Raw genomic sequence first — 22,628 nt, forward strand, 5'->3', positions numbered from 1 at the left:
GTGGAAATGCGAATGGTTCGACGGATGTGCGGAGTATCGTTGAGAGAGAGGAAGACAAATGATGAATTGCGAAAGATGATGGGAATAGAGCCTGTGATTGATGTTGTGAAGAGGAACAGGTTGAGATGGTTTGGTCATGTGTTGAGGAAGGATGAAAGTGACTGGTTGAGAAGAGTGATGGAAATGAATGTAGAAGGAAGTAGAAGACGGGGAAGACCGAGAAAGACTTGGCTAAAGATGGTGGAAGAAGAAATGCGGGCAAGGGGGGTTTACAAGGGGAGATGCAGAAAATAGGGCAAAATGGAGAAGATTGTCATGGGGACCGCAAGGCTAACCCCCGCTCTAGCAGGGAAAATGGCCTTTTAGGGAAAATGGCCTTTTAAAATGCATGTTGTTGTTGTTGTTTGTTGACTGTGGATATTCTGAGAAACACATACTGTGTACTGACTGTGGATATTCTGAGAAACACATACTGTGTGCTGACTGTGGATATTCTGAGAAACACATAGTGTGTACTGACTGTGGATATTCTGAGAAACACATAGTGTGTGCTGACTGTGGATATTCTGAGAAACACATACTGTGTGCTGACTGTGGATATTCTGAGAAACACATAGTGTGTGCTGACTGTGGATATTCTGAGAAACACATAGTGTGTGCTGACTGTGGATATTCTGAGAATCACATACTGTGTACTGACTGTGGATATTCTGAGAAACACATACTGTGTGCTGACTGTGGATATTCTGAGAAACACATACTGTGTGCTGACTGTGGATATTCTGAGAATCACACACTGTGTACTGACTGTGGATATTCTGAGTCACTTGGTGATGTTAAATTGGGGTTGATTTTGCTGGTGAGTCCATGTTCTCATCATTATTGTGTAACATTTGGGCAAAACGCATTCACAGTTGAATCCATGTGCGACGTGCTCGCTTTTCTCGGCTGGGAGGGTGAAATCTTCGTTGAAGCTCCAATGACTTGCTGCCCTGGGTTCTCGCAACCACTGAAATTGGTTTAAAATATCTTTAGTCAGTGTAGTATACTGTTTATTCCACCAGGTGAGCACCAGGGGTATTGCCCCTATGTTGTTTACATTATAGCCTGTAGTTTTAAAGAAATTGGTTGTCATATAGCTGGCGTGTGTGTGTGTGTGTGTTCTCCACAGAGATGAAGTCGTGGATATGTTTGACCACGCTTATGGTAGTTACATGGTATGTGGGTGCTTTGCTTTTTGCTACATTATCTCATCTCTGTGGTTGTATATAATGTGCTTCTTTTTAATGAAAAAAAAAAAATCACTTTCAAATGCTCCTTTTCATAATGAGCCATGAACGGGAGGCATGAAAAGATGGTCTTGGTTTTTGGCAACAATTATTTTTTATATAATTTCAAATTTAATTCCAATAACATTTTGCAAGTTTTGCCTTTCAGGACTACGTTTTTGATTCTTTCATATGGTACAAGGATGCAAGTCCTCATCGAGGACACATAATACCCAAAATACCAAAAATACCCGAAAGTAGTGTAATAATGTTGCTTCTGGGACACCTCCGTTTAACATGGGAAATCCCTATCTAATGTCATTTACCCCCTTGTCTTTTTCAAAAATCATAAACACCTCTATTTCTCCCACCCTCATCTTTATGAACCTTTTGTCTGTAGTACCTATCCTTAATGTTGTTCATTAGACCACTCAAACACTACAAATATTTGTTTTCTCTTATAGACCTATCATCCTTCTTCTACATATCATCTGGCAGATTAATCTTTGACCCATTCACTTCCATATTGCCCCTAAAGACCTCTATTTCTCTCACCCTGTTCTTTACGAACCTTCTAACCTTTTGACATGTTATCCTTATTCATTAGACCACTTAAACACCTGTGATCCTTCTGACCTTATGAACCTTTTAACCTTTTACTCTTAATATCATCTGGTGAATATAACCCACTCAAACAACGACCCTACAAATATTTGTTTATGCGTGGGAAATAATTTAATTCTCTTGCCACTCTCTTCACCATCTAATATATTAACAAAAAATATGTTTGAGTTTGGTTCTTTATTAAGATATTTTAACTGAGCTAAGATAAAATGGTAAACCTCCCTCAATGTTCTTGTTTGAGCACCTCCAGTGCCACATACCATTTTAAAATTAAAGTATATATTTTCCTGACAACCATCAAAGTTTTCCGTCCACTCAAAAATATTTCCATCTTTTTTACCCAATTCACCGGTATTTAAATTAATTCTCTTATTTGTTTTGTGAATTTTTTTACCAGTTGCCTTTTCAATTATACCTATTTGATATTTTTCACATTCATTATGTTTTCCATTTATATACCAAGGTTGATTACACCTCCACTCTTTAGTCTGGTTGATACTTGGTTCTATCATTTATATAATAGTAAAAAAGGCGGCGGTAGCCCGTTAAAATCCCCAACCCCCCCCCCCTTTTTAACTTATCACTTATATATATCTTATCACTTATATATATCTTATCACTTATGTATATCTTATCACTTATATATATCTTATCACTTATATATATATCTTATCACTTATATACTTATATAACCATAAGGGAGACTATCAATTCCATTTTCTAAAATAAACCTCTTATCATCAAAAGCCCCCAATGCTTTCTTATTTATCTCTTCTGAATATAATTGATGTTTATAACTTCTTATTCCATTAATCTTTCTAAACTCTTCTTTCTTTGTTGTTAAACAGTTATAATAATCCTTAAAGTTTATTGTTTCTTTAATAACATTTTTCTTTACACCTTTTAACTTCTTATCAGTCTTTTCAACGTTATTCACAATGTATTTATAAGCATAAGCCTTTGACCTCAATCCCACAAATTCACTCATAACATTTCCTCCTAATTCATCCTTGAACTTTCCAATCACCTTTTTATTTTTAGAAGAGAACAACTCACTCTCTGGACTGTAATTACTCGTGTCATAGATATTAATGTCTCTTTTCATGTCTGAATAAACATCGTTGGTATTAATTTTCAAAATAAAACTATCTGTATCCATATAAAGTAGATTAACATCATTTTGATATTTCTTCCTCAAGTTATTATAAAAGTAATCATACATTAATGACTTTGATAAATCAAGAATTGTTGTTCCAATATAAATAGGTTTGTTCATTTCAATACTCTCTTTAATCAAATGGATCGCACAAAAGTTCTCAGTAAAGACCTCAGCTCGAGTAAAACTCGGTCTATTAATTAATTTTGATGCTTGTTCCCAAGATGTTGATAGTCTGATATTTTGTCTTTTCCTCACATTCTCCATAGTCTTACCAAAGACCGCATTATTCATCAATTTATAAAAGTCTTTCTCAAAATCTGTTTTTGACTCTGTTCTTCTTTGTGTATTAAAATCAATGTACCCCTTTAACCAATGACTTTGATTGAACTTTAGAACCCTATGGATCTTCTCTACTCTTAGACCTTTTGATAAATATTGTCGCAAATTTCTTTGGTGTAGAACATAATTTTTCTTGTTATATAATGTAGTAAGTAATTTTTCTGTTGATTCACCTATATCAAACGATCGTTGATAATCACTCAACCATTCTTTCTTTGGACTTTCTTTCTCACAAGCAAATGGGAGATCTTTGTGTAGGTTATGGAGTTCCTCTGGATATTTTAAATCAATTTCAAAATAATAACCAACTTTTTCTTCATCCAATTCTTTTTGTGTAGAGATACATACATCTTGTAAAACGTTTTTGTAGTCTTTTTCCTTTACCCATCTAAGTTTTCCATAAGGAAGAGCCTGAGACATTGCCCAGCCATACAGGTTGTTCGCGTCATAGTACATCAAGTAAGAACTCTCTTTCGTTGGATCATAATTTGGAAGATATTTGTTATTTGCTTTTGCGTATCTACTCGAGCAGACTTGTGAAATTCCACCTCTTTTTGCCTTTTCAATCATCAAAAGCATATCAACATCGGTTATCAAATCCAAATCTTGTTTTGTCATTTTCAACATCGCACTCCAGGCCAATCCAGGTGCTGTGTAGTAGTGAGCAGGATCCAATCCATATCCAGTGCGACAAACAGATCTAAAGGCTTCAAATACATCGGCCAATAAAAGCACATCAGTTTTGAGATACAAATCGTGATACTCGCCAAGATTCTTGATGTTATATTTTTCCCAAACATTTTGTGCGTGTACATAATCTTTATCAGATATATGACTATTATTTAATTTGTTATAGAAATTTTCTTTTGAAGGAAGTTGTGTTTCATTGAATCTCTCAAATGAGTCCATATAGTCATAGGGGTAAATTCCCTTTTGTGTTAGAAAATCTTTATCTAAAAAATACTCTGAAAGACATGGAAACTCTTTTAGATTTTGAACCAAGTTAACCAATGGACTTGCCATGAATTTAAATGTATCAAGAAATCTGATATGAGTAATAGGAGATGTGTGAATTGTTTTTGTGAATGAAATGTATTTCTGATCCGTGTTTGGAATTGCTGAGATACTTCCAGAAGTCTTTGAGAGTTCCTTGATAAATAGATGTGTATCATAATGAGCGTTGTTATGAAGAAAGACAGGAATGAAAGAGGGGAGTTGATAATTAATATTACAACTTTGATGAGCCGGACCTCTATATTTACCAGTGAGATGACAATGGTCTCTAACCTTTAGACCTTTACCAATTTTCTCCTCACAAATATGACAGACATTGTTTTTTATAAATTCCCTTTTTTCTTTACTTGTTAAGGACATTGGTTTATTGGTTTCTCTCATTATCTTGGTTAATCGAACACAGTCTTTTTCTAGTCGTTTCACAAACTCCTCTGGGGTATTTGAGCCTCTATACATCTCTAACTTGTTATATTTATCACCAACGGATGATTTGATATAATAACAAAAACCACAAGGAGTATGTTTTTGATATTTATTTGTGTATGATTCTTTTGGATCTTGAGAAGCAGTATCAATTTTTTCTAAAATACTTTCAAAATCAGCATATATAACAAATGGATGTTTGATCTTTTTATTTTCATCTTTGAATGTGATCTTTGAGCCTTCTTTAGGCATATTGATTACCGTTGATTTATGTTCGCCACAATAATTTGAATGTTTATCTAATCTTTCTTGTGAATTGAAGAAGTTAAGACAACGCAAACAAATATATATTTTATTTGTTCTCTTACAGACTTGTGGTTTTATTAATTTAGCAATATCTTTGATGTATGTATAATGTGAATTTTCGTCTGAATTAAAATATAGAAGATTAATATGAGTTTGTTTACAATTGTCAGAAAGCTTTAAAACCTGAATGTTGTTTGTTTCTGTTAGACCATAAACATTAACTGATAAATTATTCATCTTTTCAAATTTAGGAATATCATTTAAAGTCATCGGAAACTTTAGATCTTTCGTATTTAATGTATTCTCATATTTTTTATAATGAGATACTCTTTCATCATGAAAATGTGGAGGATGTAAGTGTGCTAAAATAGACCAGAGAAAACATTTATTGTCTTTATTTTTGATATTGATAACTGCTTTTCTATTTTTGATAACACTGGGTAAATCAATGTAAGAAGAAGCTTTTAGAGGATCTGATTTAAGAATATGAATGTCTATGTAAATAATTTTTCCTATATTGAATCCACTTCCTACGATTGAATTATCCACATCTTGCTCTTGTTTAATAAGTTCATCATAGACTCCTGATGTTTTAAAATCTTGATATGAAGATATAAAGTGTGGCTCAGTTCTCATGTATGGTGCATCTATAACTCCTTCATCCTTTGTCATTTCTAATTTTACTCCCATATAAAATTTAAGTGGTTTCATTTCCTTTAGTGTTTTTTCAATCAACGTTTGAACAGCAGGTTTAACTATTTCTACAGCATCAACTATAGACTCTGGTTCAGGAGGTTTGAAGTTAAAGACTCTTATTTTAATATGTCCTTTGAATGCTCCATCAGAGTTTTTAGTTGTGATAAAATTTGATAAATGTAGATTTGTTTTAAGATGTATTTTGAAGCCTTTCTTGAGGATATTTTTATTACATGTAGAACAGTGTTTTGTTTCAGGTGGAAGAGGGGAAAGTTTGTTTAAAATGTTGTATGTATGTTTTGCGGTGAGAATATGTTGTTTATAATATTTTACTTCCTTCTCGCAAGTATCACAATAAACCATATTTATAGCGTGAGAAAACGTGGTGTTTTATATATATCACTGTGCTTAAAATAAAACACTTTTGAGCTTTACAGCTCCGTTTTATATATATCACTGTGCTTAAACTAAAACACTTTTTCACTCAGAATCATCTAAGTCATAACTATCACATGAATACTCAGAATCATACTCAGAGTCATCAATAAAGCTACTCTCATAACTATCATTTGAGCACAAACTATTAGTATCATAACTATCATCTGTGTTCAATGAAATACTATCATCACCATCAGCCAAGTTCAATGAAATACTATCATCACTATCGTCCGAGTTCAATGAAATAGTAAAATCTTCACTGCTGTATTGACTCATATTTAATTAGCAAGAAAAATATTCCCATCAATATCTATATACTTTCTTTCATTAACAGATTCAATCTCTACAATTTTTATATCAAAAGTTATCTTTAAATAATCTCTAACTATCATAGAACGAAATGACATTTCACCAGAAATATTAACATCATTCATTTTACTTAGATCTACACCCTTTGGATTATTAAAGAAAATACAAATGTCTCCTCTAGAATTATTAATGGTCTTATCATTCTTTTTCAAAGTATCGTGGTCAATCACTTTTTCAAGCTTTGAATAAATTGCCAGGAGTAGAGGAGAAACTTTTGTTAGATTTACTTTAATGGATGTCTTTCCAGGTATAGTTAGAGCTCTTCCTTTAAATGAAATAGAGGGGCTCATGTTATTTTCCATAACTGGTTTTACCCAAAAATTTCCATATTTATCTTTGTTCAATTTAACATCTTTGACATATTTTTCTATATCTTCCACCGAAGTAGAGATTGATTGAAATTTGTCTTTTGTGCTTTGAAACATTGTATTTATTAATGAATAAACTTGCGTTTAGTTTAAGTAAAAATTTACCACATAAATATGATAAGTTCTGAAGGATATTTAGAATTTCCAGACTCTCCATATGATAAATTAGAGAATTGTCCGGCTTGTGATAGAGTGGGGCTTAATGATGAGGATTCATATAAACAATGTTTATTCTGTGATTATATTCTAATTAATGATAATAAGAAATATAAAAAAACATATAACTCTTTTAAATTAGAACCAAAAATGAATTACTTTACAAGATTAATAAGAGAGATGAATGTTAAGCATTATGGTGATAATACACCATTTCTTACAAGGAAAGAGACTCTTTGTATTGAGGAAATGTATAAGGGTTTAATGATATTTATTATTCAAAATAATTTTAATGGAAATGTTAATACAAGATACTACATAAATAAAATAATGAATTATTTTGAAATTAAACCAGAACTCAGGATAAAATATAGAGTTTCTAAAATAGCTCAAAAAAAGTTGGATGACTTGTTTTCCAAATATATAAATGAATGATTTTTTACCCGTTTGGGAAAATAAGATAAAATTTAATAACCATAAAAACATTCCAAATTCATTGAGATGTCTAATAGTTGGTTCAAGCGGATGTGGGAAAACCTGTTTACTTTTAAAGATGCTCCTTGGTCCTAATTTTTTAGATTATGATAATTTAATAATTTTTACAAAGTCAAGTTTTCAACCCGAGTATCAACTACTCTCACAGGGTTTTAATGCAGGTCTTAAAAAGGAAGACATTATCGGTTTATTTAAACTTCAAAACAAACTGAATGATTATAATATTGAAGATATAATACAATTATTTTGTGATACACAGAAATCAAAATCGAAACCCATAACTTGTATTCTCAGTGATAATACGGATGATATACCTTCACCTCAAGATTTAGATAAATCAAAAAAGAACCTCGTCATCTTTGATGATTGTGTTAATGAGAGAAACCAAACAGTAATGGATAGCTACTATACAAGAGGGAGACATTCTTCTTGTAATTGTATATATCTTAGTCAATCATATTTTCAACTCCCTCGACGCTCAATAAGAAACAATGCCAATACTTTTATTTTATTTAAGTTAAATTCAATAGATGTAAATAATTTTTGGAGAGATAATTGCTCTACGTTATGTAGTAAAAAAGAATTTGAAAATTATATGAAACACACGATTGGAAAATATAAATATATTGTTGTGAAACAAGATGAGATACTAAATGAGATTTTTCAATAAATAAATACAGAAAATGAATACTGAAGAAAGAGAAAGAAAGTTTAAGGAACATCAACAATTAGTTTCAAAAGTTGTTAAACAACAGGAAGAGATAAAGAAGAAACGGAGACAGAAACTAACTGGTGAAGAAGCCTTTGAAAGAAAACAAGAGAAATTCTTTAAACCACTTTTGAAAACTCAACACTCACCTACAGTACCCACGGTAGAATTTACTCCGAAAAAACTTCAAATGCTCAAAGATTTTAGTCAGATAACAAAACAAGAACTTGGTGAATTAGAATATGATGACGAGGGATTATTTCGGAAACTTGAGGAGGTAAATCAACCCCCTAATTATGTTGTGGAAGCTCTTCAAAACAATGAATATTCGGCGGGTTCAAAAACCAGAGCAGGTCTCATTCCAACAGAAGAACCAGCAGTGTTTCATCTTGTGGAAGAAAAGGTATTGATATTTAATGATGAATTGATGTTCTTGAGTTCTACTCAACCAAATGTTAAATTAACTCCAAGATTAATGTTTCTTCTAACAAACCCCGGATTCAGCGGTTCAAAATATTTTGAGGAACCACTTGATATGGAAAGAGAGGAAGATAGGGTATATATTGAGTTGCTAAATGCACTTGATTATGGAGTTTCTGTTGCTGGTAAAAGTAAGAAGAATGAGAAGGAGAAACATATTATTGATGCTTTAAGTAAGCTTGGTTCGGGTGTTAGTTTTCTTCCAAATGACCCATCACAATTAGTTAATAGGCTATTATTGTTGTTAGGTAGTAAGAAGGCTGGAAACAACAATTGTTTTAATGAATCCTCAGCCATTTTAGATCAGTTGATGAACATGAAAATAATTAATAAATGTCAATACAAAGATATTTTATTAGATATTAAATAAGATGAGAAGCACAATTCTTAGTTTTAATTTCACAACGAGCGATTACACAGCTTCATTCCCTTACCCACTACAACTTGACCCCCTTACCTCATATGAGGCATCTTTGTTGTCAATGGAAACTTACAATACCCTTTTTAATATCACAGAGAAAAACAACAAGTTTAGTTATAATCCAGGAAGTGGATATAAAACTATAACCGTTTCACCTGGAGCTTACGAGATTTCTCAAATATCTTCAGAAGTCTCTCGCCTTATGAAAGAAAAAGGTGATGAACCAAAAAATATTGTAATAGATATTCAAAAACACACTTCAAAATCAACTATTAAACTTAAAAATAATTATAAAGTTGATTTCACGATTGAAAATTCGTTTAGAGAGCTATTGGGTTTCTCTTCAAAAAAGATTGAAAATAACGGGACGTTTTACAGTGATAATGTTATCCAAATATCCTCCGGTATAAATTCAGTATTAATTCATTGTGATTTGATTGATGGTGCTTATAACGATGGAATAAGAACAAATACAATATTTTCATTCAGTGCATACTCAACCCCGATTGGTTATAAATTTAATATGGAACCAAAAAATCTTGTCTATTTACCTGTGTCAGGAAAAACCATATACAGAGTAAATTTTAGGATAACCGACCAAGATAATCGTATGATATCCTTTAATGATGAAATTATATCCATCAGAATTCACCTACGTGAAGTTTTTCAATAAATAAATAATGGTTATTGTGAGAAAACACGAGTTGGGAAAATATAAAATAATTACAGGGGAGGGCATGTTCCTTTCACCAGACTATACAAGGTATGTGGGTAGAGGATACTATAAACCTAAGAGACAACGAGGTGTAGGTCATCAATTTCGAAATAAAGGAGATGGGATAATTGATACTCTAATGGGTATTGGTTCAACCATCCTTAAACATAAAGACCTAATTGGTTCAACTGCTTCTGCCGTGGGCTCCGTTGCGGGTGCTATAAAGAGTATAAAAGATGCTCAAAAGGAGTCTCATAAATTACAAGCAATCAAAGAAATAAAAAAAGGTAAAACTCAACTATCTTCACAAGAACGACAAAAAATCATTAAAATACTTGGGTCAGGGTTTCAACAATTTTAATGCTATATAAATACAAGTATGGAAGCGATTGATAGTATCTATGATTTGGATGATACGATTATCATTTCAAACTCCACTAAAAAGGAAGACTATTTTAAGGTAAATGCTATAACAGGAACAGACTGGAATTCAAACGGAACAAAAAGTTTTGAAATAAATAATCAACAAACTTACTTGAATATAGCTGATAGTTTCTTGCTGTGTAAATTTAAATTCACTAAGGCTGCGAATAATACTAATGCTACACTCGTAAATGATTTCTTCTGGAAAATGTTTGACAGTGTCCGCCTGTATATTGGAACACAAGAGGTTGAAGCGGTTGATTATGTCTCTGCTACATCTGAAATGATGAAATTTACACTATATTCGTTTAGTGATAGAATGGGTAAGGGAGCTGTTGAAGGTTTTATTCCTGATATGTCAACGGGTACAAACGCAGACCCTGGTTATAGTCAAAGGAAGTCAATGTATAATGATGAAACAAAAGCAGTGAATAGTTTTACCGTAGCAGTACCTCTTAAAGGTATATTTGGATTTTGCGATTATGATAAAGTTTTGTATGGGCTTAAAATTAGATTTCAACTACAAAGGAATGATAATGTAAATAGATTGCTTTTTGGGGATGAAAATGCTTTTGGAGAAAATAATAAATTTGTTATTAATGATTTGTGTTGGTATATCAGTGAATATACTCCTAATCTTAAAACGGAAGAGATGTTAAATAGAAGACTTAACTCAAAGAAACCGCTAAATGTATCATACCTTAAAAGAAGATGTCAACACGTTAAACTGGAACACACTACCTACACTTGGAATTTAGGTGTTCTTCAAGGAAAGCCACGATACCTCTGGCTCATTTTTAAAAAACCAGATGGAGAGGACGGTACTAATAAGAATAATGCCCTGAGTGATAATGCAAAGGTGAAACAACTTCGGGTTTCTCTTGATGGCACATTTTATCCGCGAGATAGATTGGAAATTGATTGGGAAAAAAATGATTATGCGGAAGCCTACAAGTCCTACCAAAAGGTGTGTGAAAGTAATGGTAATAATGATCCTATTTTGGATATGGTTGCGTTTCAAAAACTTTATACAATCTACGCAATTGACCTGAGTTCTCAAAAGGAAACTATAAAGTCTAATCGAGTGGATACTTCTCTATACATTGAAAGAGGGGAGAGTGAAGAGGTTAATGCATATTGTTTGCTTTTGGAGGAAACAGAATTACAGATTAATACAGATAATGGTGTTATGATTAATATCACATAGGTTTTTTCTCATAAATAAATGGTTGGGGTATATGTTAATCAAATCAATCTTAATAAATTAACATCTTGTATTCAAAATCAAAAGCCTTGTATTATTAATGTTAATACAATTCAAAGAAAAGGAGCTGTAAGAATTGATGTTTTACTCACACACACACAAGTAAAAACACTAAATGATGTTGGATCACTTAAAATTAAAATGACGAAACCTATGTTAAAGAAATATTCAATAGACGAGTCAAGAGGAGGATTTCTCCCGTTTCTAATTCCTTTATTTGCTGGTTTAAGTGCGGCGGGAGCATTGACTGGTGGTATTTCAGCAGCGGTAAAAACTGCTAACGAAAGGAAGGCACAACTAAAAGCTCAAAAAGAATTGGAAAGACATAACAAGGAGTTGGAGAAACAAATTAGTGGAAGTGGTGTAATTGTAGATTTTGCTCAAAAACTTGAAAGTCTACCTGATAAAGCTAGATTGTTGGTTGGAGATATGCTTTCCTCTATCGCTCAAGCGGGTGTTAAACTAACTAAACGGGGTAATGGATTGTATCTTTCTCATAAATAAATGGATAAATGGTTTAAACAATTTGGAAAGAATACAACGTCAAATATAGAACTAGCTAAGTATTGTAAAACACTAAAAATTGATAATGTGGTTATTTGTATGAGAGATGAATTAACACATATAAATAAGAATACAAAGAATATTATTATGAATTTAGACACACAGAATGGTTCTCATTGGGTTTGTATTCATAATAGTCAGGATAAATATTATTTTGATAGTTATGGTATGCCACCACCTGTTGAAGTAATACAATTCTTACAGAATGGTGTTTATCAAACATTCCAAGTTCAAGAAATTAATTCTAAATGTTGTGGCCAATTATGTTTATATGTATTATTTCAACTCAACAATAATGAAAATTTTTATGATATCATTTTTTATCTAATATAAATGACCTATGTTGGAAAAGATGGTTCTATCTTTGGAAAATCCTCTCAGGATATTGATTTATCAAATTATTATACAAAGGCACAGGCTGAACGACAAAAATATAGTGTAAGTAAAAATATTAATATGAAGAATACTTATAAATTAATCAATTATCCAAACCCTACAGATGCGAATGACTTGATTAGATTCAGTGATTTATCACAATATATATCTTTAAAGAAAACAGCACGTTTTGTGAAACAAGTAAAATTTACAACCACAACACCTGGTTATACTGACCATACACCTTTCCTCATTGAATTTAACTACCTGCTTACAATTAAATTTTATAAAGAAGGACATTTAGTTAATATGCGAATTAATAAATGGGGGTATGATATGCCTGATTTAGGGTATAATTGGTCTTTTTCAATAAACATAGAAGACCTACATGATTTAAATCAGTCTCGTAAAGAAGAATATTATCCACTTGGTGAAGATAAGGATTTATGTGGAAGTACAATTAGTAAACAACAAATACGTGATTTTAAGAAAATAAAAATATATGATAGTATAGCGATGGTTCGCATGACAAAGAAGGAAGGTAATGAGATAAGGATAGAAAGCCGAGGAATACAAACCGATTTGGTAGTGGGAAGATGGGGTGGTATTACCTGTCATAATATTAATCTCACATATATTTCTGATACATAAATGGCAGGAAGAAGACTACAAGAGAATTATAATTTTTGTATTCAAGGATACCTACAAGAAAAGGGTGCTCGGTATTACATACCTTATGATTTGGAGCATATACATGGGAATTTTGTCATAAAAAACTGGCCTTATACTGATATTGTTAAACCCACAAATAGAGACTTGTTTAAAATATTAAATAAAAATGAACTTCTCAAAGTTATGAAATATAAAACTCTTTTAGAAATCGTCAACAAATCTTATTGGTATCCTATTATGAGAAAAATAATTATAGATACAAGAATATCTCAAAATCCAGATGAGTATATGTATAATATTCTTTGGGGTTCAAACTCAAGGGTAGCAAGGGATGAGGAAGGAGTTGAAGAAGAGAAGGAGGAAAGAGAGAAAAAGGAGAAGGAGGAAAGGGAGAGGGAGGAGAAGGAGGAGAGGGAGAAAAAGGAGGAGAAGGAGGAGAGGGAGAAAAAGGAGAAGGAGGAAAGGGAGAAAAGGGAGAAGGAGGAAAGGGAGAAAAGGGAGAAAAAGGAGAAGGAGGAGAGGGAGAAAATGGAGGAGGAGGAGAGGGAGCAAAGAGAGAGGGAGGAAAAATATAAAAAGATGGAAATCACTGAGATTCATAAAAGATTGAGTGTATTAAAGCAAATAAATCAATCTCAACGCACCGAAGAGGAAATTAAAGAATTAACAACTCTTATGAAGATAATGGTTTCAAAAATAAGAACGTCAATGTCTTCAATTTCAGGGAGGAGATTTAAACGAGAAAGTGGTGAAGAAGAAGAAGAAGAAGAAGGAAAAGATTATGTGATTGATGATGTTGGTGTCATTGACTTTAGTTAGTTTTTATTTGTAAATAAATGGAGGAGAGAGTGAAGGCATTCCTTAGGATTCTTTATGTTTTAAAAATAAAGATTGAAATGTATATGTTGAAAACCAAAAAGGTTTTGATACTCTGTCGGAATTTTTCTGATAAATAAATATGAGTTATTGTCTCAAATGTAAAAAGAAAACTAAATCTAAAAATATCTCTTATGTTAAAGCTAAAAATAATAGAGTTTATCAAAAAGGAATATGTCAAGTATGTGGCTCTAAAAAGTGCCAATTCATCTCTCCTAAAAGAGGAGGAGACATACAAAAGTTTCTGTCAGGAAGTAAATTTACAACAACTGGAATTCCAGGGGAATTACACCTTCCAGGGTATTCTTTCTGTGGTCCAGGAACAAACTTGGATAAAAGATTAGATGAGGCTGACAATCCTAAACCTTGGTCTAAACCTACAAATAGGGTTGACGAAGTGTGTATGAAGCATGATATTGCTTATGGGAAAACCACTACGTTGACTGAAAAACATAAAGCCGACAGCGAAATGTTGTATAATTTGTCTTTGATACAAAATCCAACGTTGAGAGAGAAAGTTGATAGGTTTATTGTGAGAAATTTGATAAATGCTAAATTGAAACTTGGTCTTGGTTATTCCTCAAAAAACTATTAGGCTCTAATGATGTCATCAAGACTGAGGAGCTTTTGGCTGAAGAATTACACAAACCTATAATCACAAAGTTTAAAAGAAGGAAGGTTTATTCTAAATACACCGACCACATATGGTCCGCTGATTTAATTGAATTGAATAATGACAGGGGATACAGGTATGCTTTAACCGTTATTGATTTGAGGAGTAGATTTGCCTGGGTTGTCCCTTTAAAAAATAAAAGGGGTGATACTTTAATGTTAGCCTTTAAGCTAATATTTGATCGGGATAAAAGGAAACCAAAGAAGTTATGGACTGATGAGGGAACAGAGTTCTATAACAAAATATTCATGAAATTTCTTAAGGGGAAGGGTATTAAATTATACAGCACCTTTAATGAAGGAAAAGCAGTTGTTATTGAGCGTTTTAATCGTACTTTGAAAGAGAGACTATATAAAAAATTCACACAACTCGGTTCTCAAAAATGGGTGTATTTAATTCAGGATATTGTAGATGATTACAACAATGCAGTTCATTCATCAACAAAATCAAAACCATCAGAAACATTTACAAAATTAGAATATGAAAAGGAGATTAATTTGAGAAAGCCCAAGTTCAAAGTTGGTGATATGGTAAGGATATACAAATGGAAAAGCCATTTTGAGAAAGGTTATACACAAAAATGGACTCGTGAATTATTTAAAATCATTGATGTAATGGATACAGTCCCTTGGACCTACAAATTATATGATTTAAATGAAGAAGAAATCTTGGGTTCATTTTACTCACAAGAATTACAAAAAACACAAGTAAGCAGATAATACCCTTGAAAATAATAAATAAATAAATAAAATGTAATGGGGATACGTTTTTATATCTGTGAACCCCAAACACAGAATCCCACAACTTTTTAGTTGGGGCTTAACTTTTGTGTGTGTATAATGGGGATACGTTTTTAAATCTGTGAACCCCAAACACAGAATCCCACAACTTTTTAGTTGGGGCTTAACTTTTGTGTGTGTATAATGGGGATACGTTTTTAAATCTGTGAACCCCAAACACAGAATCCCACAACTTTTTAGTTGGGGCTTAACTTTTGTGTGTGTATAATGGGGATACGTTTTTAAATCTGTGAACCCCAAACACAGAATCCCACAACTTTTTAGTTGGGGCTTAACTTTTGTGTGTGTATAATGAGGATACGTTTTTAAATCTGTGAACCCCAAACACAGAATCCCACAACTTTTTAGTTGGGGCTTAACTTTTGTGTGTGTGTGTATGTGTGAGTGAGTCATAATAATATACAAACCCTAACCCAACCCCAACCCTAACCCAACCCCATCCCTAACCCAAACCCATCCCTAACCCAACCCCATCCCTAACCCAACCCCATCCCTAACCCAACCCCATCCCTAACCCAACCCCATCCCTAACCCAACCCCATCCCTAACCCAACCCCATCCCTAACCCAACCCCATCCCTAACCCAACCCCAACCCTAACCCTAACCCTCACATTCAAAATCCCAACCCTAACCCAACCCCATCCCTAACCCAACCCCATCCCTAACCCAACCCCATCCCTAACCCAACCCCATCCCTAACCCAACCCCATCCCTAACCCAACCCCAACCCTAACCCTCACATTCAAAATCCCAACCCTAACCCAACCCCATCCCTAACCCAACCCCATCCCTAACCCAACCCATCCCTAACCCTCACATTCAAAATCCCAACCCTAACCCAATCCCATCCCTAACCCAACCCCAACCCTAACCCTCACATTCAAAATCCCACCCAAACCCTAACATAATCTTTTTTTTATTCTTTTTTTAAAATATGTATTTCATTTTTTTTTTTTCCTCTTCTTCCAATTCTGTCTTTCAAGGCTTTCAAGTTTGAAGAAGTAGAAATGGGAAGAAAGAATTTTCCAGCATTTTCTTCCTCGAACTTTCTTGATATTGCTTAAATCAAGCGTCATTAAACAAAGAACATTGTTCATTGCTTTAGAATCCAAAGAGTCTCCAAGATGGACCCCACAGGTAGAGTCTCCAAAATAAAACCAACTTTCCAAGTTCCCAAGGTATAACCACATTCCTGTTGAGCCTCCAAGATAGGTATCACATTCCGAGTCATCAAAACAAAACCCCCATTCCGAGTCTCCAAAAATATAACCATCTTTCCAAGTCCCCAAGGTAGAACCACAATTTTCAGAAATATTGGGGGTTTCCATGATAAGTCTCACATAGTATAACTGCGGACCATCAGGGAAAACTTCCCTTTCCCAATTTTTTAGGGTTTCTATGATGTGTCTCACATAGTATAACTGCGGACCATCAGGGAGAACTCCCCTTTCCCAATTTTTTAGGGTTTCTATGATGTGTCTCACATAGTATAACTGCGGACCATCAGGGAGAACTCTCCTTGCCCAATTTTTTAGGGTTTCTATGATGTGTCTCACATAGTATAACTGCGGACCATCAGGGAGAACTCTCCTTGCCCAATTTTTTAGGGTTTCTATGATGTGTCTCACATAGTATAACTGCGGACCATCAGGGAGAACTCTCCTTGCCCAATTTTCAGAAATTTGTGGGTCTCCAATGTATGACTTGTATTCTGGCTCATCAAGGTAGAACTTGTTCAGTGGGTTTTGTTTTGATAACTCACAACAAGTATCATCATGGTAAAACTCTTTTTCAGGATTTTGTGGATCTCCAAGGTATAACTCTTTGGCTGGGTCATCAAGGTAGAACTCGTTCTGGGGGTCTTGGTTGTTCAAAATGTCTTCAAACAAAAAAATAACTTCATCCCAAGTTGTGTTAAAAGCAGAATTTTCATTTCGTATCTCAGATACAATTTCCTGTGAAAGAAAATAACAATGTATTAATTTAATACAATATTTTTATTTGTATAAATCAAGCTCTATGAATATTAAAATAAACTTTGTTAACTCTTACATGAGTCTCATCTAAAAAAAAAAAAAAAAAAAAAAAATTAAATAAATAAATAAATAAATAAACAAACTTACCTCCATTGATAAGAGGTTCGAGTCCAGTTCATCAATCTGAAGGTTGAGTTCTACACAGGTAGTAGGACTCCAAGGAATAGCAAAGTTATCCCATTCCATTTCGGCATAGGAGTCCATTCTCAAGTGAAGCAGAAAGCGTGTTTGAAAAAGCCTGTGTGGTCGGTGCCTTTTATAAGAAGGGCTGGGTGTGTGTCATTTCCTGTGGAAATTCCCTGGGCGTGTCTTAACTGGAAATGATGTGATGGAAATTCCCTGAAAATGATGTAATGTTTTACCTGGAAATGATACAATGCTGAAGAGTTTATAAAGTGGGTGGGACTTAGCAAAAGTGGGCGGAGCTTAGCAAAGAGGGCGGGACATAGCAAAAAGTGGGCGTGGCTTAACAAAAAGTGGGCGGGACCTATTAAAAAGTGGGCGTGGCTTAACAAAAAGTGGGCGGGGTTTAGTAGAAAGGTGGGCGTGGCTTAACAAAAAGTGGGCGTGGATTACCAAAAAGTGGACGGAGCTTAACAAAAAGTGGGCAGAGCCTACCAAAAAGTGTGTGGCACTGGAGGCGCTCAAACAAGAACATTGAGGGAGGTTTACCATTTTATCTTAGCTCAGTTAAAATATCTTAATAAAGAACCAAACTCAAACATATTTTTTGTTAATATATTAGATGGTGAAGAGAGTGGCAAGAGAATTAAATTATTTCCCACGCATAAACAAATATTTGTAGGGTCGTTGTTTGAGTGGGTTATATTCACCAGATGATATTAAGAGTAAAAGGTTAAAAGGTTCATAAGGTCAGAAGGATCACAGGTGTTTAAGTGGTCTAATGAATAAGGATAACATGTCAAAAGGTTAGAAGGTTCGTAAAGAACAGGGTGAGAGAAATAGAGGTCTTTAGGGGCAATATGGAAGTGAATGGGTCAAAGATTAATCTGCCAGATGATATGTAGAAGAAGGATGATAGGTCTATAAGAGAAAACAAATATTTGTAGTGTTTGAGTGGTCTAATGAACAACATTAAGGATAGGTACTACAGACAAAAGGTTCATAAAGATGAGGGTGGGAGAAATAGAGGTGTTTATGATTTTTGAAAAAGACAAGGGGGTAAATGACATTAGATAGGGATTTCCCATGTTAAACGGAGGTGTCCCAGAAGCAACATTATTACACTACTCCCGAAAGACCACGAAGACCCAAAATACCGAAAAGATCCGTAAGACCCTTTAGACCCCATTAAGATCACGAAGACCCCCCCCCCAAGACCCTTAAGACCACTTTAACCTTTAAGACCCTCTCAATACTTTAGACACCTTTAGAGCTCTTCACCCTTCCAATCTTTTATACCCTTTAAACCTTTACACCCCTTTAAGTACCTCTGACCCCTTAGACATTAACACAATTTAGACCCCTTACATCCTTCAGACCAATGAGACAACTTGACCCTTGACCATTCAGACTTGACTTGACCAAGGTGTGTGTGTGTGTGTGTGTGTGTGTGTGTGTGTGTGTGTGTGTGTGTGTGTGTGTGTGTGTGTGTGTGTGCGTTCGTTCGTTCGTTCGTTCGTTCGTTCGTTCGTTCGTTCGTTCGTGCGTTCGTTCGTTCGTGAAACTGAACGTAACTGAACGAAACTGTCAGCTGAACGAGCAAAATAATGTTATTGTCTTACACGAATGGTTTAGTAAATTGCAGAAGCATAGCGTGGTACTTCGTAAGCAGTTTATGAGTGTAAAGTGTAACTTCCATGGGATAGGGTGTCACTCCACTGCATCGGAGTCCACTGTACCTGCGATCTATTTTTAAAGTTCGCTCTAGATGATGGACACAGATTGCATATATCATATTCCCGTCAGGAAGCGATTCATTGTCACCCGGCAACGCCGGGTACTTTTGCCAGTTACAAATAAATAATATCACAAATATTACAAATACATTTGTACAAAAGAAATGTTTATATTATGATTGATGTAAATCATGACAACACAGCAACTCAAGTTCAGTCAGGTCATTGTCCTTGGTTAAAACAAGGTGTGCCTTACGCGAGCCGATTCACGCTCGTACAATATATGATACGAGCAGGGACCCAGGGAACATCCGCACAATATAAAATGTGACTTCAAGTCTTTAACCCTTCAGGAAAGATTTGAGGATTGACTTAAGTATTTCCTCAACTTTCCTCTTAAGGACACCCTTAATTTGATGATAAAACAGCTGTTCACCACCATCTCTTATCTTCCCCCATCCAAATCTTTGACCTTTTATACCCCGTTAATACACGCCAAATCCACCTCCTTCAAATTCCGTTTTCTTTTCTGAAAGTCCTAGTATTGTCCATCTTGTTTATCCCGTGGACCCCGCCCCAGCCCTCTCCCTTCCACAGATCTCCCGATGTCTGTGTTCTTTACTATTGTGGTGCTTCCCTCCCCCCCGGCCCCCCCCCCCTTTGTCTCCCGCTCCCTTTATTATATGTTGTATGTGTTCGATCTTTCACGAGCCATGCTTTAGTATACAAAAAAAAAAATGGAATGTTAAACACAGACAGGCGGATTGACGGATAAACAAGCGTATTATAATATATGTACAGTCACGTGAAAAAGTAAGTACACCCCATGTAAAGTTTTGACTTTTTCAACATATTTCAACATATTTCAACATATAGCTATTTGTTCCTCATTTCAACAATATTGAGAGATAAAGGTAATATAATATAACAAATATCATGAAACATTTACATTTTGTAGTCCGGCCCTTACCGTCACCGCCTCTGACGTGCTCCTTGACCCCGCCACACCCCGACCCTGCGCTCCTCCCTCTTTCAGGCCTACCTCGTGTCACTGGGCTAGTTCCAGCAAACCAAGAGCAGCAAACGCTGCTGGTAGCCAAAGCGTAACAAGCTGCGAGTTGTCAAATGGGGCGCGGGATCGATTATTCCCATGATGGAATTGGGGGGGGGGGGGGAGGGGGGAAGGGGGGGGGGGGTTGGCGCAAAGATGAACGGGGGAACTTATCTTATTTATTTTACACAACGCAGGTATTACTAAGGGAAATGGCCTCATACTAACACATACTATGACATAACTAATGTTCTAAATGGGCCTACGTGTTGCTTGTGGACTAACTATGGGAGGCAACTTTTTAACCTTTAATGATGTTATGTGTGCGTTCTCAAAACTGCAACAATATATACATACAGTAGCCTGGTGTTGGCTGAGCGGTTCGGGTGCCGGCTTGGGATCCTAGGATCCTGGGTTCGAATCCCGGTCGATCGCTGAATTAACGCCAGGGGGGCTGACTCAGCCTGTCATCCTTCCGAGGTCGGCAAATTGCGTACCAGCTTGCTGGGATGAATGATCACGGTGTGTACCCCGATTTAGAATAGGTACACCGTATCCCTGCGCATCGTAAGAGCGCGACCAAGGGTTGGCGTCAGGAAGGGCATCCGGCCATAAAAACATTGCTTCAAACAGGGAACCATGATTGACATGGGGCCCGCAAGGCTAACCCCCGCTCTAGCGGGGAAAATGGCCTTAAAACGATCATTCATATTCATTCATTCAGTCCATTGTATAATTTATATAAACATAAATGCAAATTTTGCATGTGGAAAAAGTAAGTACACCCCCACATTTATCACTACTTCAAATACCTAAAATTAGAATCAGGTGCACCAGCTCAGGTGCAAATGATTAGAAAATTGTTAGAGAGGATCTTGGAGGAACCTGTCTTATTTAAACCTCAGACATTTAGTGTGGTTTGTTCTTTGTTGTTGAAGTGTGCGGCGTCACCATGCCTAGATCAAAAGAGCTCTCTGAGGCCTTCAGAAAGAAGGTTACAGATGCCTACGAGTCTGGGAAGGGATTTAAAGAGATCTCCAAACAATTTGAAATCAATCATTCGACTGTCCAGAAGATCATCTACAAGTGGAGAAGATTCCAAACAACTGCCAACTTGTTCAGGCCAGGCCGCCCCAGCAAGTTCAGCTCAAGAGCAGACCGCAAGATGCTGAAAAGTCTCCAAGAACCCCAGAATGTCATCACGGGACCTACAGGTAGCTCTTGCCACTGTTGATGTCAAAGTGCACGAGTCTACCATTAGAAAGAGGCTGCACAAATGTGATCTACATGGGAGGTGTGCCAGGAGGAAACCTTTGCTGTCTAGAAAGAACATCAGGGCAAGACTAAAGTTTGCCAATGAACACCAAGGCAAAGACCAGCACTTCTGGAACAATGTGCTCTGGACAGATGAGTCAAAGGTAGAGCTATTTGGCAACAGTACCAGAAGACATGTTTGGCGAAAACCAAAGACAGCATTTGACCACAAGAACCTGATACCAACTGAAAAGCATGGTGGTGGAAATATTATGGTTTGGGGCACCTTTGCTGCATCAGGGCCTGGGCAGCTCACCATCATAGAATCCACTATGAATTCTTCATTGTACCAGAGGGTGCTTGAGGATAATGTGAGACCATCTGTCAGAAAGTTGAAGCTCAACCGAAGGTGGACCTTGCAACATGACAATGACCCTAAACATACCAGTAAATCCACCAAGGAATAGCTGAAAAGAAAGAAATGGAGGGTTCTGGAATGGTCAAGTCAAAGCCCGGATCTAAATCCCATCGAGATGTTGTGGGGGGATTTGAAACGAGCTGTGCATGCAAGAAACCCCTCAAACATTGCACAGCTGAAAGAATTCTGCATGGAGGAGTGGGCAAAAATTTCTCCCAGTCGATGTCAGAGACTGGTAGACAGTTATAAGAAACGCCTACTTGAGGTTGTTTCTGCCAAAGGGGGCAATACCACCTATTAGAGCCAAGGGTGTACTTACTTTTTCCATATGCGAAATTTGCATTTATGTTTATTTAAATTATACAATGGACTACAAAATGTA

The 22,628-nt window shown here is 35.4% G+C and overlaps 1 protein-coding gene across 3 annotated transcripts in view; it reads left to right on the top strand.

Annotated features, from left to right (window-relative positions):
- The window catches only part of EDEM3 (ER degradation enhancing alpha-mannosidase like protein 3), a 74,655-nt gene that overhangs the window by 4,431 nt on the left and 47,596 nt on the right, over nucleotides 1–22,628 (top strand). For all 3 annotated transcript variants that reach the window (XR_013624309.1, XM_068124504.2, XM_068124507.2), the window contains exon 2: nucleotides 1,172–1,217. Coding sequence is in view for 2 of the 3 variants with exons in the window: in XM_068124504.2 (XP_067980605.2) it covers nucleotides 1,172–1,217 (46 nt within the window). In the remaining variant the exon portion in view is untranslated. The remainder of the gene's footprint in view (nucleotides 1–1,171; nucleotides 1,218–22,628) is intronic.

Source organism: Myxine glutinosa, chromosome 8 (genome assembly GCF_964187855.1).
Source record: "Myxine glutinosa chromosome 8, kmMyxGlut1.1, whole genome shotgun sequence".
Classification (NCBI taxonomy): domain Eukaryota; kingdom Metazoa; phylum Chordata; class Myxini; order Myxiniformes; family Myxinidae; genus Myxine; species Myxine glutinosa.